The sequence below is a fragment of the Mobula birostris genome, chromosome 13 (assembly GCF_030028105.1).
Source record: "Mobula birostris isolate sMobBir1 chromosome 13, sMobBir1.hap1, whole genome shotgun sequence".
In the NCBI taxonomy this organism is placed as follows: domain Eukaryota; kingdom Metazoa; phylum Chordata; class Chondrichthyes; order Myliobatiformes; family Myliobatidae; genus Mobula; species Mobula birostris.
The window spans coordinates 62,343,790-62,357,711 of record NC_092382.1 but is presented as its reverse complement, the minus strand read 5'-3'; the positions used below and the strand labels follow the sequence as shown (position 1 = coordinate 62,357,711).

Below are 13,922 nucleotides of genomic sequence, written 5' to 3'. Positions count from 1 at the left end.
CCTGCAACCCTCGTCTTAGTGAATTATCTTTTCCCAATGATATCCGCCTATGGTTCATCTGTTCCCCATCCCTCTTCCTCCTGTTGGATATCTCCTCTTTCATCCTGTGGGACCCCTACTCCTTCCTCCTCTGGGATCTCTGTTTCTCAATCACCTTCCTCCTGCAGGAGCTCTTGTCCTATCCCTTTGCTTCAGGGGGGATCGCTTCCATCGACACTTACCCATTATTATATCTTCCTCACAGTGGGACTTTCTCCCACCCTTAAACCCTGCCCCTTCCGACCCTCTCACGTCAGGAACAGATTTCTTACCGTCGGGGAATGAGACAGAATAGGGGGACTTTACAGGGTCACACAGACAGATTAAGTTACTGACGTTCGGAGAAATTCCCTCAGACGCACAGTCTGAATCTTTGTTCATCAATTTGTCTGTTTGTGTTTAGCCTTGGAGGTAATGACCTGGGAGATTCAGGAGTGAAACAGGTGTCTGCGGCTCTGAGGAACCCGGAGTGTAAAATACAGCAACTGCGGTAAGTACCAGACTGTGGGTGATTGTGTTTATAGTCACTGGGTGTCTGACACTGAACATTAATGTGATCAGTAATTGTGTTACTGATAAACAACGGGGATTTGTACTGCCTCCTGCCTCTCTATGTCCTTCACCCTCACTCTTTCTCATCTCCAGGCTGAACAACGTGGGTCTCACAGATTCTGGTGCTGAGGATCTCGTCTCCGCTCTCAGTACAAATCCATCACTGATGGAGCTGAACCTGAGTGGTAATAAACTTGGAGATTCAGGAGTGAACCTGGTGTCTGCGGCTCTGACGAACCCGGAGTGTAAAATGCAGAAACTGAGGTAAGTACCAGACTGTGGGAGATTGTGTTTACAGTCACTGGGTGTCTGACACTAAACTTAATTGTGATCAATAATTGTGTTACTGATAAACAATGGAGATTTGTACCGATTCCTGTCTCTCTATGTCCTTCACCCTCACTGTTTCTCATCTCCAGGCTGGACAATGTCGGTCTCACGGATTCTGGTGCTGAGGATCTCGCCTCCGCTCTCAGTACAAACCCATCACTGACGGAGCTGAACCTGAGTGGTAATAAACTGGGAGATTCAGGAGTGAAACTGGTGTCTGCGGCTCTGAGATGCCCGGATTGTAGACTACAGAAACTAGAGTAAGTACCAGACTGTGGGAGATCGTTTACAGACACTGGGTGTCTGACACTGAACATTAATGTGATCAGTAGAACTACTTCTTCCTTCTCCAGTCTGCGTGAGATGTGGGACATTTGAGAGACTTTGAACTTTTTACTGTGCTCATGGACTTCTTCACCAAGTTATGTTATTGTTGCATTGTTGTAACTATATGTTATAGTTATATGGTTTTGTCAGTTTTTTCAGTATGGTCTGTCCTGTGTTTTGTGATATCACACCAGAGGAAATATTGTATCATTTCTTAATGCATGCATTACTAAATTACAATAAAAGAGGACTGCGCGTCTTCATAATCATAAAAATATTGAAAACATACAGCACCATACAGGACCTTTGGCTCACAAACCTGTGCCGAAGATGTCCCTACCTTAGAACTACCTAGGTTTTACCCACAGTCCTCTATTTTTCTGAGCTCCGTGTAGCCATCCTGGAGTCTCTCAAAAGACCTATGGTTTCCGCGGTCCACCGCAGCCGCCGGCGGCCCATTCCACGCACTCACCACTCTCTGTATAAAAAGCTTACCCCTGAAATCTCCTCTGTACCTACTTCTAAGCACCTTAAAATATGCCCTCTCGAGTTAGCCATTTCAGCCCTGGGGAAAAGTCTCTGATATCCACAAGATCAATGCCTCTCATTATCTTGTGCACCTCTACCAAGTCACTTCTCATCCTCCGTCGCTCCAAGAGAAAAGGACGAGTTCACCCAACCTATTCTCATGAGGCATACTTCTCAATCCAGGTAACATCCTTGTAAATCTCCTCTGCACCCTTTCTACAGTTTCCAAGTCCCTCCCATAATGAGGCGTCCAGAACTGAGCATTCTATTCTATTCAAGTGGGGTCTGACCAGGGTCCTTTATAGCTGCAACGTTACCTCTCGGCTCTTAAACTCAATCCCATGATTAATGAAAGCCAGTGCATCGTGTACCCTCTTAACCACAGGGTGAACCTACGTAGCAGCTTTGGGTGTCCAATGGACTCGGACCCCAAGGTCCCTCTGATCGTCCACATCGCCAAGGGACTCACCATTAATACTATATTCTTGCCGTCATATTTGACCTACCAAAATGAACCACCTCACACTTATCTGGGTTGAAGTCCATCTGCGAATTCTCAGCTCAGTTTTGCATCCGATTAATGTCCCGTTAAAACCTCTGACAGCCCTCCACACAATCCACAACGCCCCCAAGGTTTGTGCCATCAGCATATTTACTAATCCATCCCTCCACTTCCTCATCCAGGTCATTTAAAAAAATCACGAAGTGCAAGGGTCCCAGAACAGATTCCTGAGGCACGCCACTTATCACCGACCTCCATGCAGAATATGATCCGTCTACAACCATTATTTACCTTCTATGGGCAAGCCAGTTCTGGATCCAAAAAGCAATGTCCCTTGGATCCCATTCCTCCTTCCTTTCTCAATAAGCCTTGCATTGGATACCTTATCTAATGTCTTGCTAAAATGTATACACACTACATCTATGGCTCTAAAATTCATCCTCAAAAAATTCAGTCAGCCTTGTAAGGCACAACCTGCCTTTGACAAGCCTTGTTGGCTATTCCTAATCATATTTTGCCTAACCAAATGTTCACAAATCCTACCTCTCAGGATCTTCTCCATAAATCAACCACTAAAGTAAGACTCACTAGCCTATAATTTCCTGAGCTATCCCGACTCACTTTCTTGAATAAATGAACAACATTCGCAACCCTCCAATTGTCCGCAACCTTCCCTTCTCACTGATGATGCACGGATCATGCTCAGCAACCTCGTCCTTCACTTCCTACAGTAACCTGACCTATATCCCGTCATGTCCCGATGCTTTCCAAAAAACTCTAGCACATCCTCTTTCTTAGTATCTGTATTCTCAAGTTTTTCAGTCCACTGCAAGTCATCACTACAATTGTCAAGGTCCTTTTCTGTCTTGAATACTGAAGCAAATGATTCATAAAGTACCTGCACTATTTCCTCCGGTTCCATATGCACATTTCCATTGTCATACTTGATTGGTCCTATTTTCTCGCATACTATTCACATACTTGTAGAATACCTTGGGGTTGTAGCTAATCCTGTCCGGCAAGGCCTTCTGGTGGTCACTTCTAGCTCTCCTAATTTTATTATTAAGCTCCTTCCTGCTAACCTTATCATCTTCCGGATACTTATAATTACCTTTCTTTTTTTTTAACCTTTCGTAATGTCTTCTTTTCTTCTTGACTTGATTTACAACGGCCATTGTGCACCACAGATCTTGTACCCTACCATCATTTCCATGTCTCATTGGAACATATCTACTCATACCTGCGAGTGAAACAAGGAACAGAAGGATTATACAGATCAATACGTGGCTGAGAGGATGGTGCAGGAGGGAGGGCTTCAGGTTTTTAGATATTTGGGCTTTGTTCCAGGGAAGGTGGGATCTGTTCCGACAGGACCGTTTACACCTGAACTGGAGGGGTACTAAGATTCTTGCAAGAAAGTTTGCTAGTGCTGTTTGGGGGTGGGGGGGGCGTTAAACTAAATTTGGAGGGGGAAGGGATCCAGAATGTGAGAGAGGATAGCGAGATGAAGTATAAAGGACAGGTGGGGATTACACGGTTCCGGAATATCAAGTGTGAAGTAGAGAAAGGTGAGGCGGATCGAGTGATAAGGAGGATACATGTGCAGAGGGATGGTCTGACGGAGCATGGAGTTAAATGTGCAGAAAGAGTAAGTAAATTTAAGAAGGACAACAAAATTCAAGGGGCGTATAGCCCGGTGACAGTTCGGGGAGTTGGGTTACGCACAATAGGCAGCGATTTAAACAGAGAGAGGAGAAATGGGTTAACAATTATATATCTGAGTGCGCGAAGTGTCAGAAATAAGGCCGATGAGCTTGAAGCTCAGGTGCAAATGGGTAACTATGATGTTGTTGGGATAACGGAGACATGGCTGCAGGGGGATCAGACCTGGGAATTGAATGTACAAGGGTATAGGTGCTATCGAAGGAACAGAAAGGTGGGCAGAGGGGGTGGGGTGGCCCTGTTGGTGAGGAATGAGATTCAGTCCCTTGCAAGGGGGGACATAGAATCAGGAGAAGTAGAGTCAGTGCGGATAGAACTGAGGAACAGTAAGGGGGAAAAAAAAAGACCCTAATAGGTGTTATCTACAGGCCTCAAACAGTAGCATGGATATTGGGTGCAAATTGATCAGGGAGTTAACAATGCCATGTGGCAAAGGAAATGTTGCAGTAGTTCTGGGGGATTTCAACATGCAGGTGAACTGGTAAAATCAGGTTGGTACTGGACCCCAGGATAGGGAGTTTGTAGAGTGCCTACGGGATGCATTTTTGGAGCAGCTTGTACGAGAGCTGACCAGGGATAAGGCTATTCTGGATTTAGTGTTGTGCAACGAACAGGATTTGATAAGTGATCTTGAAGTAAAGGAAGCATTAGGAGGTAGTGACCATAATATGATAAGTTTTTATCTGCAAGTTGAGAGGGATAAGGGCAAATCAGAAGTGTCAGTATTGCAGTCGAACAAAGGAGACTGTGGAGCCATGAGGGAGGAGCTGGCCAAAGTTGACTGGTCAGATATCCTAGCAGAAAAGACAGTGGAACAGCAATGGCAGGTATTCTTGGGAATAATGCAAAAGGTGCAATATCAGTTCATCCCCCGGAGAAGGAAGGATTCAAAGGGGGGAAAGTGGCCACAGTGGTTGACAAAGGAAGTCAGAGATAGCATAGCATTAAGACAGAAGTATAACAGAGCTAAGGTGAGTGGGAAGACGGATGATTGGGAAATTTTTAAGGAGCAACAGAACTTAACTAAAAAGGCAATAGGAGGAGAAAAAAATGAGGTATGAACGCAAGCTAGCTAGGAATATAAAGGAGGATAGCAAAAGTTTTTTTTTAGGTATGTGAAGAGAAGGAAGATAGTTAAGAACAATGTTGGGCCCTTGAAGAATGAATTGGCAGAAATTGTTATGGGAAACAGAGAAATGGCAGACGAATTTAATAAGAACTTTGGATCTGTCTTCACTAGGGAAGACACAAGCAATCTCCCAGATGTATGGGTGGGCGAAAGACATACGGTAACAGAGGAACTGAAACAGATTGACATTAGGAAGGAAACGGTGATGAGTAGACTGATGGGAGTGAAGGCTAACAAATCCCCACGTCCAGATGGTCTGCAGTCTAGGGTACTAAAGAAGGTGGCTCTGGAAATTGCGGATGCATTGGTGATCATTTTCCAATGTTCCTTAGATTCAGGATCAGTTCCTGAGGATTGGCGAATGGCTAATGTTATCCCACTTTTTAAGAAAGGAGGGAGGGAGAAAACAGAGAACTATCGCCCTGTTAGCCTAACATCAGTAGTGGGGAAGATGCTAGAGTCCATTATTAAAGAAGAAATAGCGGCATATCTTGATAGCAGTGATAGGATTGGGCCGAGCCAGCATGGATTTACCAAGGGCAAATCATGCTTGACTAATCTATTGGAGTTTTTCGAGGATGTAACTAGGAAGATAGACGTGGGAGATCCAGAGGATATGGTGTACCTTGACTTTCAGAAGACATTTGATAAGGTACCACATAGGAGATCGGTGAGTAAAATCAGAGCTCATGGCCTTGGGGGGAGGATATTGACATGGATAGGAAATTGGTTGGCAGATAGAAAGCAAAGGGTAGCAGTGAATGGGTGTTTCTCGGAATGGCAGGTGGTGACTCGTGGGGTACCACAGGGCTCGGTATTGGGACCACAGCTGTTTACGATTTACGTCAATGATTTAGAGGATGGCATTGTGAATAACATCAGCAAGGTGACTTGGATAGGCTGGGTGAGTGGGCAGAAACTTGGCAGATGACATTTAATCTGAATAGGTGTGAGGTTATTCACTTTGGGAGCAAGAACAGGAAGGCAGATTATTATCTGAATGGTGTGGAGTTAGGTAAGGGAGAAATACAAAGAGATCTAGGAGTACTTGTTCATCAGTCTCTGAAGGTGAATGAGCAAGTGCAGCAGGCAGTGAAGAAGTCTAATGGAATGTTGGCGTTTATTACAAAGGGAATTGAGTACAAGAGCAAGGAAATCCTTTTGCATTTGTACAGGGCCCTGGTGAGACCACACCTGGAGTATTGTATACAGTTTTGGTCTCCAGGGTTAATGAAGGACATCCTGGCTGTGGCGGAGTTGCAGCGTAGGTTCACTGGGCTAATTCCTGGGATGTCCGGGCTGTCTTACACAGAGAGGATAGAGAGACAGGGCTTGTACACGCTGGAATTAAGGAGATTGGGGGGGGGGGGGGGACCTGATTGAGACATACAAGATTATTAAGGGATTGGACAAGATAGAGGCAGGAAATATGTTCCAGATGCTGGGAGAGTCCAGTACCAGAGGGCATGGTTTAAGAATAAAGGGTAGGTCATTTAGGACAGAGTTGAGGAGGAACTTCTTCTCCCAGAGAGTTGTGGATGTGTGGAACGCGCTGCCTCAGAAAGCAGTGGGGGTCAATTCTCTGGATGCTTTCAAGAAGGAGCTAGATAGTATCTTATGGATAGGGGAATCAAGGGTTATGGGGACAAGGCAAGAACCTGGTATTGATAGTAGATGATCAGCCATGATCTCAGAATGGCGGTGCAGGCTCGAGGGGCCGAATGGTCTACTTCTGCACCTATTGTCGATTGTCTACTCGGAATCCCACGCAAAAAAAAAAACCTTGAACTTTTCCCACATTTCTTCGGCATGTTTCCCTGAGAATATTTGTTTCCAATTTATGCTTCTATGTTCCTGCCTGATAACCTCATAGTTTCACTTACTTCTGTTAAACGATTCCCTAACTTGCCTGTTCCTATCCTTCTCCAATGCTATGTTAAAGGAGATAGAATTGTGATCACTATCTCCAAAATGCTCTCCCACTGAGAGATCTGATATCTGATCAGGTTCATTTCCCAATACCAGATCAAGTACAGCCTCTCCTCCGGTAGGCTTATCTACATATTGTGTCAGGGAACCTTCCTGAACACACCGAACAAACTCCACCTCATCTAAACTCCTCACTCCAAGGAGATGCCAATCACTGTCTGGGAAATTAAAATCTTCCACCTCAAAAACCTTATAATATTACTCCTTTCCAGAATCTGTCTCCCTATCTGCTCCGCGATATCCCTGTTACTATTGGGTGGTTTATAACAAACACCCAGTAGAGTTATTGATCCTTTCCTATTCCTAATTTCCATGCACAGAGACTCCTTAGACAACCCCTTCATGACTTCCTCCCTTTCTGCAGCCATGGCACTATCTCTGATCAACAGTGTCACGCCCCCACCTCTTTTGCCTTCCTCCCTATCCTTTCTGAAACATCTAAAAACCTGGCAGTTGAAGTTGCCATTCCTGCCCCTGAGTCATCCAAGTCTCTGTAATGTACACAACATCATAGCTCCAAGTGCTGATCCGCGCTGTAAGCTCATCTGCTTTGTTCATAATACTCCTTGCATTAAAATAGACATATCTCAGACCATCGGAGTGAGCGCGTCCCTTCCCTATCACCTGCCTATCCTCCCTTTCGCACTGTCTCCAAACTTTCTCTATTTGTGAGCCAACCTCCCTTGCCTCCGTCACTTCAGTTCGGTTCGCAACCACGCCCCCCCCCCAACAATTCTAGTTTAAACTCTCCCTTATAGCCTTAGCAATCCTCCCTGCCAGGATATTGGTCACCCTCAGATTCAAGTGCAACCAATCCTTTTTGTACAGGTCACACCTGCCACAAAAGAGGTCACGATTATCCAGAAATCGGAATCCCTGCCCCCTGCTCCAATTCCTCAGCCACGGATTTATCCTCCTCATTCTATTCCTATACTCACTGTTGCGTGCCACAGGCAGTAATTCCGAGATCATTATACTTGCGGTCCTGCTTCTCAACTTTTTTCCTACTTTCCTGTAGTCTTTTCTTCGGGACCTCTTCCCTTTTCCTACCTATGTTATTGGTACCAATATGTTCCACGACCTCTGATTGTTCTCCTTCCAACTTCTGTCATGTTCCGGTCTGTAAAGTCGCATTCTGGTTCACGGTCCGGTCCGTGCACTCAGTACTCCGGGTCCTCCAGATGTCCCTTGTTTCAGTTGAGTTAATCATAGGTACCTGATTCCCATCTTGATGCTTGGAATATATGGCGCCTTGGGATTGAGTGTAGGCTGCTGGTTTGTCTTGTCAAGATTTCCATGGGGCAACCTGCTGGTGGAAGGCTAGAACTGCCACTTGCCATCTTTCGGTCGCGTTGGTGAAACATTGCCTCATGGAGCCTTGCTGTCGGTACTCGGATCTGTCTTTGCGGTATGGATTCGCCCGTTTCCGGGGCTAATTAAATGGCCGTCAGCCACTCCGAGCTAGGTAGCGATCCGGCTGTTTCCTTAGCCAGCTGAGGTTGCTGGCCGTAACTGCGACTCGGAGCAACCCCGTTGCGGAGATCGATCTGTCTGCCGTCGTTCTTTGGTATTTGTCTCCTGTCCTCGACTCCGTGGGGTAAGTCAGGCCGTTCTGCCGTTGGCCTGCAGGGGGATCTGTCTTGTCTCGTCCTCGCCTCCGTGGGGTAAGACAGGCCGTTTTGCCGTTGTCCAGCGGGGGGGATCTGTCTTGTCTTGTCCTCGCCTCTGTGCGGTAATCAGGCCGTTCTACCGTTGCCCTGCGGGGGGACCTGTCTTATCTTGTCTTTGCTTCTGTTGGGTAAGTCCGGTTGTTCTGCCGTTACCCGACGTATGGACCTGTCCCACCTTGGTGTGGAGATAAAGTTGAGTCCCGGCTTGTCTAAGGATAAGTCCCAGCTCTATGTCTATGTACTGTGCAGTCTCATTTTAGTGCCGTGTTAAAGATGAGTCCCGGCTTTTCGAAGGATACGTCCCGGCTCTATGTTGATATACATAGTCCCAGTCTGTCTCCAAGCTCCAGCCTCCGAGTTATCAGCCTCAAGACCCAAGACCCAGGAACCAAAACCCCAGCCTCAAGCCTAAAGGCTCAAGCCTCAAGACCCAAGAGCCCAGCCTCAAGCCTCAAGCCTCAAGCCTCAAGCTTCAAGACTCAAGACACAAGACCCAAGCCTCAAGACCCAAGCCTCAAGACCCAAGATCCCAGCTTCAAGCCTCAAGACTCAAGACCGAAGCCTCAAGACCCAAGCCTCAAGACCCAAGATCCCAGCTTCAAGCCTCAAGACTCAAGACCCCAGCCTCAAGCCTCAAGACTCAAGTCCCCAGCCTCAAGCCTCAAGACTCAAGTCCCAAGCCTCAAGCCTCAAGACTCAAGTCCCCAGACTCAAGCCTCAAGACTCAAGACCCAGGACCCCAGTTGCAAGTCTCACGGCCCAACACCCCAGTCTCAAGACCCAAGACCCAAGACACCAGCCTCAAGCCTCAAGACCCTAGGCTCCAGACTCAATCCTCAAGACACTAAACAGCAGCCTGCAGCCTCAAGCCTCAAAACCCTAGCCTGCAGACTCAAGCTTCAAGACCCCAGCCTGCTGACTCAAGCCTCAAGATCCCAGCCACGTCCTATTCTGTAGCCATGTCATGTCCTTGCCTGGTTCTGTGGTCCGAAACCGAGGCAAGACCCAGGTTCTGGTTTCTTGTCCAGTCTCTGGCTCGGACTCCAAACACAGGCTCCTAGTTCATGGTTCCTAGTCCTGGTCCCGTTTTCCCAAGCCCAGGCTCCTAGTTCATAGTTCCTTGTCCAGGTTGTCTGTCTAGTCCATGTCCTAGCACAAGTCTGCGTTCTTGTCCCTGCTCCTTGTCTCTGTCCTGTCACGTCCCTACTCTAGTCAAGTCCTGTTCCTAGTTCTTCAGTATCTGTGTCTTACATTTGGGTCCGTTCCCAACGGTCCCCCCGCCCCCCCCCCGCCCCCATTGTGACAACGTCAGCATATCGTGAAGTTGTCACAATGAAACATCCCGGAACCTGGCACCTGGGAGGAAAACTACCATTCATGTTTCTTTCCTACGTCCACAGAATCGCCTGTCTGACCCCCTAACTATAGAGTCCTTTGTCACTAGTGCCTTCCTCTTCTCTTCCCTACCCTTCTGAGCTACAGGACCAGACTCTGTGCCAGAGGCACGGCTGCTGTTGCTTTCTCCAGGTACGTTGTCCACCCCCAAGAGTACTTAAACAGGAGTACTTATTGTCAAGAGATACAGCCACAGGGGTACTCTCTGGTACCTGATTCTTCGCGTTCCCTCTCCTGACTGTGACCCATTTGCCTGTCTCCCGTAGCCCCGGTGTGACTACCTGCCTATAACTCTTTTCATTAACCTCTTCGCTCTCCCTGACCAAACAGAGGTCATCGAGCTGCATCTCTTGCTCTTCAACTGGGTCCCTCAGGAGCAGCAGCTCGACACATCGGGTGCAGATATGGCCGTCCGGGAGGTTGGGAGACTCTAGGACCTCTCACATCTGACACCGGGGACTGTAAACCGGTCTAACACACATACTTTCTGTCTGTATTCTAAACAGATAACTAACCTCGCCTCGATCCTTTAATCGCTGAAGCCCCGTTGAGCCAAAGCCTTCCTACTCAGTCTCCCACTACTCCGTCGCCCGCGCCTCCGACGCCCGCTTTGTAAATCCGTCTTTCTTTTAAACTCTTCTCGCTGTTCTTACTGGCCGACTTGCGCCGCCGTGCAAAAATATCAGTAATTGTGTTACTGATAAACCTTGGGGATTTGTATCGTCTCCTGTCTCTGTGTGTCCTTCACTCTCACTCTCTCTCATCTCCAGGCTGAGTGGGGTTGGTCTGACAGATTCTGGTGCCGAGGATCTCGCCTCCGCTCTCAGTACAAACCCATCACTGACGGAGCTGAACCTGAGTGGTAATAAACTGGGAGATTCGGGAGTGAAACTGGTGTCTGCGGCTTTGAGATGCCCGGAGTGTAAAATAGAGAAACTGGAGTAAGTACCAGACTGTGGGAGATTGTGCTTACAGTCATTGGGTGTCTGACACTGAACATTAATGTGATCAGTAATTATGTTACTGATAAACACTGAGGATTTGTATCGTCTCCTGTCTCTCTGTCTCCTTCACCCTCACTCTCTCTCATCTCCAGGCTGGACAATGTCAGTCTCACAGATTCTGGTGCCAAGGATCTCGTCTCCGCTCTCAGTACAAACCCATCACTGACGGTGCTGCACCTGAGCGAGAACTGGCTCAGAGACGGATCTGTCCCGGCTCTCCGCCGCCTCATACTGACCCTCCCGAGAATGGAGCGGATCGTGTGAGTGTTTATGTTAATGTTCAATGTGATAAAATATCAGCGGATCTGCGGGTTTTCTGGTGGTATTTGTCTGTGAGTGCTGTTGAAACATTAATCCCCAGACCCCTGTTACTGACACCGTTGTTTAATCTGTTTATTTCATCTTTATTCTTCCATCTGTTTCAGGCTGTGGGGGAATCAGTTCAGTGGGAAAGGGATGAAGGAACTGAGATCTCTGCAGGAACCCAAACCAGGACTGACAGTGACTGTGTGAACATCTGAATGTGTGAACATCCCCTACCCCCAACCCCGCGGGATGGGGACATTTTGGCCGATTCCCCGCCCTCCCCTTTAACTCCCGCCCTTACCTTTAATGGGCGCGCTCCAGCTTTAATTCCCAACAGTTCTAACGGAACTAGCTCCAGTCTCGCGCTCTGTGACATCCTGAGCGATCCCGCAGTGACTTTTTTTCCGCCTCCCGTCCAGCAGTGCTGCTTCCGTCGGATGTGCGAGTTCAAGTCTCCCCTATGTGAAACCCCGGGAAATTACACAGACAAGCAGAGCCCAGGGGCCGGGGCTCAGTCTGGGACACGTGTTTCCCGGGGTGGTATTTTCCGGGGAGAGAATCCTTTTGCTCACTTTGCTGAGGACGGTGCATTCGGCAGTCCGGCGATATAATGATGTTAAACTGACAAAATACCTCGGTAGTGGTCCTAGACCTGCAACCATCTCAGGCACGGCCCCGAAATGTGATTATAATGATTATTGGTTCCCCGATGCGGAACGACGGTGAGATTATTCAATCTGTCACTCATTGTCGCAGTTAGTTAATTATGTGTGACTGTGAGTGAGTCGGGTGCAGTTTATTTATTCCCGCAAGTTGACAGCTAACACATTGTTTAATTTAAGTTTGTGATGATGAATTCAATAAATCTTTAACTTCCTGTATTGCTGTTCAACTTGAGTCGCATTAGAGGAGAAACAGTAACTTGGGGTTACAGCTGCCCCCTGTACCAAGTGAACTGCAATAATGGGTCTGAGCTCCTCACAGTGGTACAGCAGCGTCTCAGCTCCAGGCTGAGGAATGTCATTCTGGTGGTGTCTGGTCCCCAGGACCACTTCACTCCCCATCTCCATCCAGGCTGAGCACCGCTCCCGCCGGATGTTCTCGTTCGAGACGTCCCAACGTGAGACCCCGGGGAATTACACAGACAGGAAGAACCTGGGGGCCGAGGCTCAGTCTGGGGCGCCAGTGTCCCAGAGTGGGATATTCCGGGAGAGAATCTGTTTGCTCCCTTTGCTGAGAACGGTGCATTCGACAGTGTGACCGATATAGTGATGTTAAATTGACAAATCACTCGACATTGACCCTGGATCTGCAGTGATCTCGGACACTGGGCTGAAGTGTGATTTTATAATCATCGGTTCCCCGGTGCAGAATGACCATGAGAAACGGGACGGATCATTCAAACTGTCACCCGTTGTCGCCGGTCAGGTAATTGTGTGTGACTGTGAGTGAGTCGGGAGCAGTTTATTTATTCCCGCACGTTGGCAGCTCACACATTGCTTAATTGAAATTTGTCATGATAAAATCAATAAACCTCTGTAACTTCCTGTTTTAGTGTCGGACTTGAGTTTAATTAGAGGAAAAAGCAGTGACCTGGGTCACTGCTGTTCCCCGCACCCAGTGAACTGCAGTAATGGGTGAGGCACAAAGAATTCCCTCGACACCATCCCATGATACTCTTCCAGAGTCAGACATTGAGAAAATCAAACTCCGATTCGTCCCATTACAAAATTCCTGTATCAGACATAGAGTGAAGCTCCCTCCACACTGTCCCAATACACATACTCAGGCCCAGATACAGAGTGAAGCTTCCTTTACACCGTCCCATCACACACTCCCGGGATCAGTAACAGAGTGAATCTCCCTCCACACCGACCTATCACACATTCCCGGGGCAGACATTGAGATACCTCGCTCCAGGCCGTCCCTTTACGAAGTTCATGTGTTAGACACAGAGTGAGGCTCTCTGCACACCGTCAGATCACAGAGTCATAGGGTCAGACATTGATAGAATCTCCCTCCACACCACCCTACCTCACACTCCCCGGATCGGACACAGGGTGAATCTCCTTCCACAACACTATAGGGGCCAGAAACAAAGCGTAGATCGCTCCACAACGTCCCATCGCAAACTGTTGGGATCAGAAACAGAATGAAGCTCGCTCAATGCAGTCCCATTACACGCTCCTCGGATCAGACACAGAGTGAAGCTCCCTCCACAGCGTCCAATCATACACCTCCCAGATCGGACACAGACTGAAGGTCCATCGCATCGCCCTATCACACACTCCCCGGATCGGCCAGAGATTGTAGCTCCGTCCACTCCATCCCATTACACAGTCCACGGATCGAGCACAGAGCGAAGCTCCCTTTAACACGTCCCATCACAGACACACAGTGTCAGACACATAGAGTGAAGCTCCCTCTCC

General features: G+C 47.9%; 1 protein-coding gene across 1 annotated transcript in view; it reads left to right on the top strand.

Moving 5' to 3' along the window:
• LOC140207643 (NACHT, LRR and PYD domains-containing protein 3-like) overlaps nt 1–12,374 on the top strand; it is a 35,625-nt gene extending 23,251 nt beyond the window's left edge. Inside the window, exons 7-12 of the mRNA XM_072276197.1 lie at nt 443–529; nt 685–855; nt 1,011–1,181; nt 10,954–11,124; nt 11,280–11,447; nt 11,613–12,374. Of these exons, the coding sequence (XP_072132298.1) occupies nt 443–529; nt 685–855; nt 1,011–1,181; nt 10,954–11,124; nt 11,280–11,447; nt 11,613–11,700 (856 nt within the window). The 3' untranslated portion in view covers nt 11,701–12,374. The remainder of the gene's footprint in view (nt 1–442; nt 530–684; nt 856–1,010; nt 1,182–10,953; nt 11,125–11,279; nt 11,448–11,612) is intronic.
• The last annotated feature ends 1,548 nt before the right edge of the window (nt 12,375–13,922 follow it).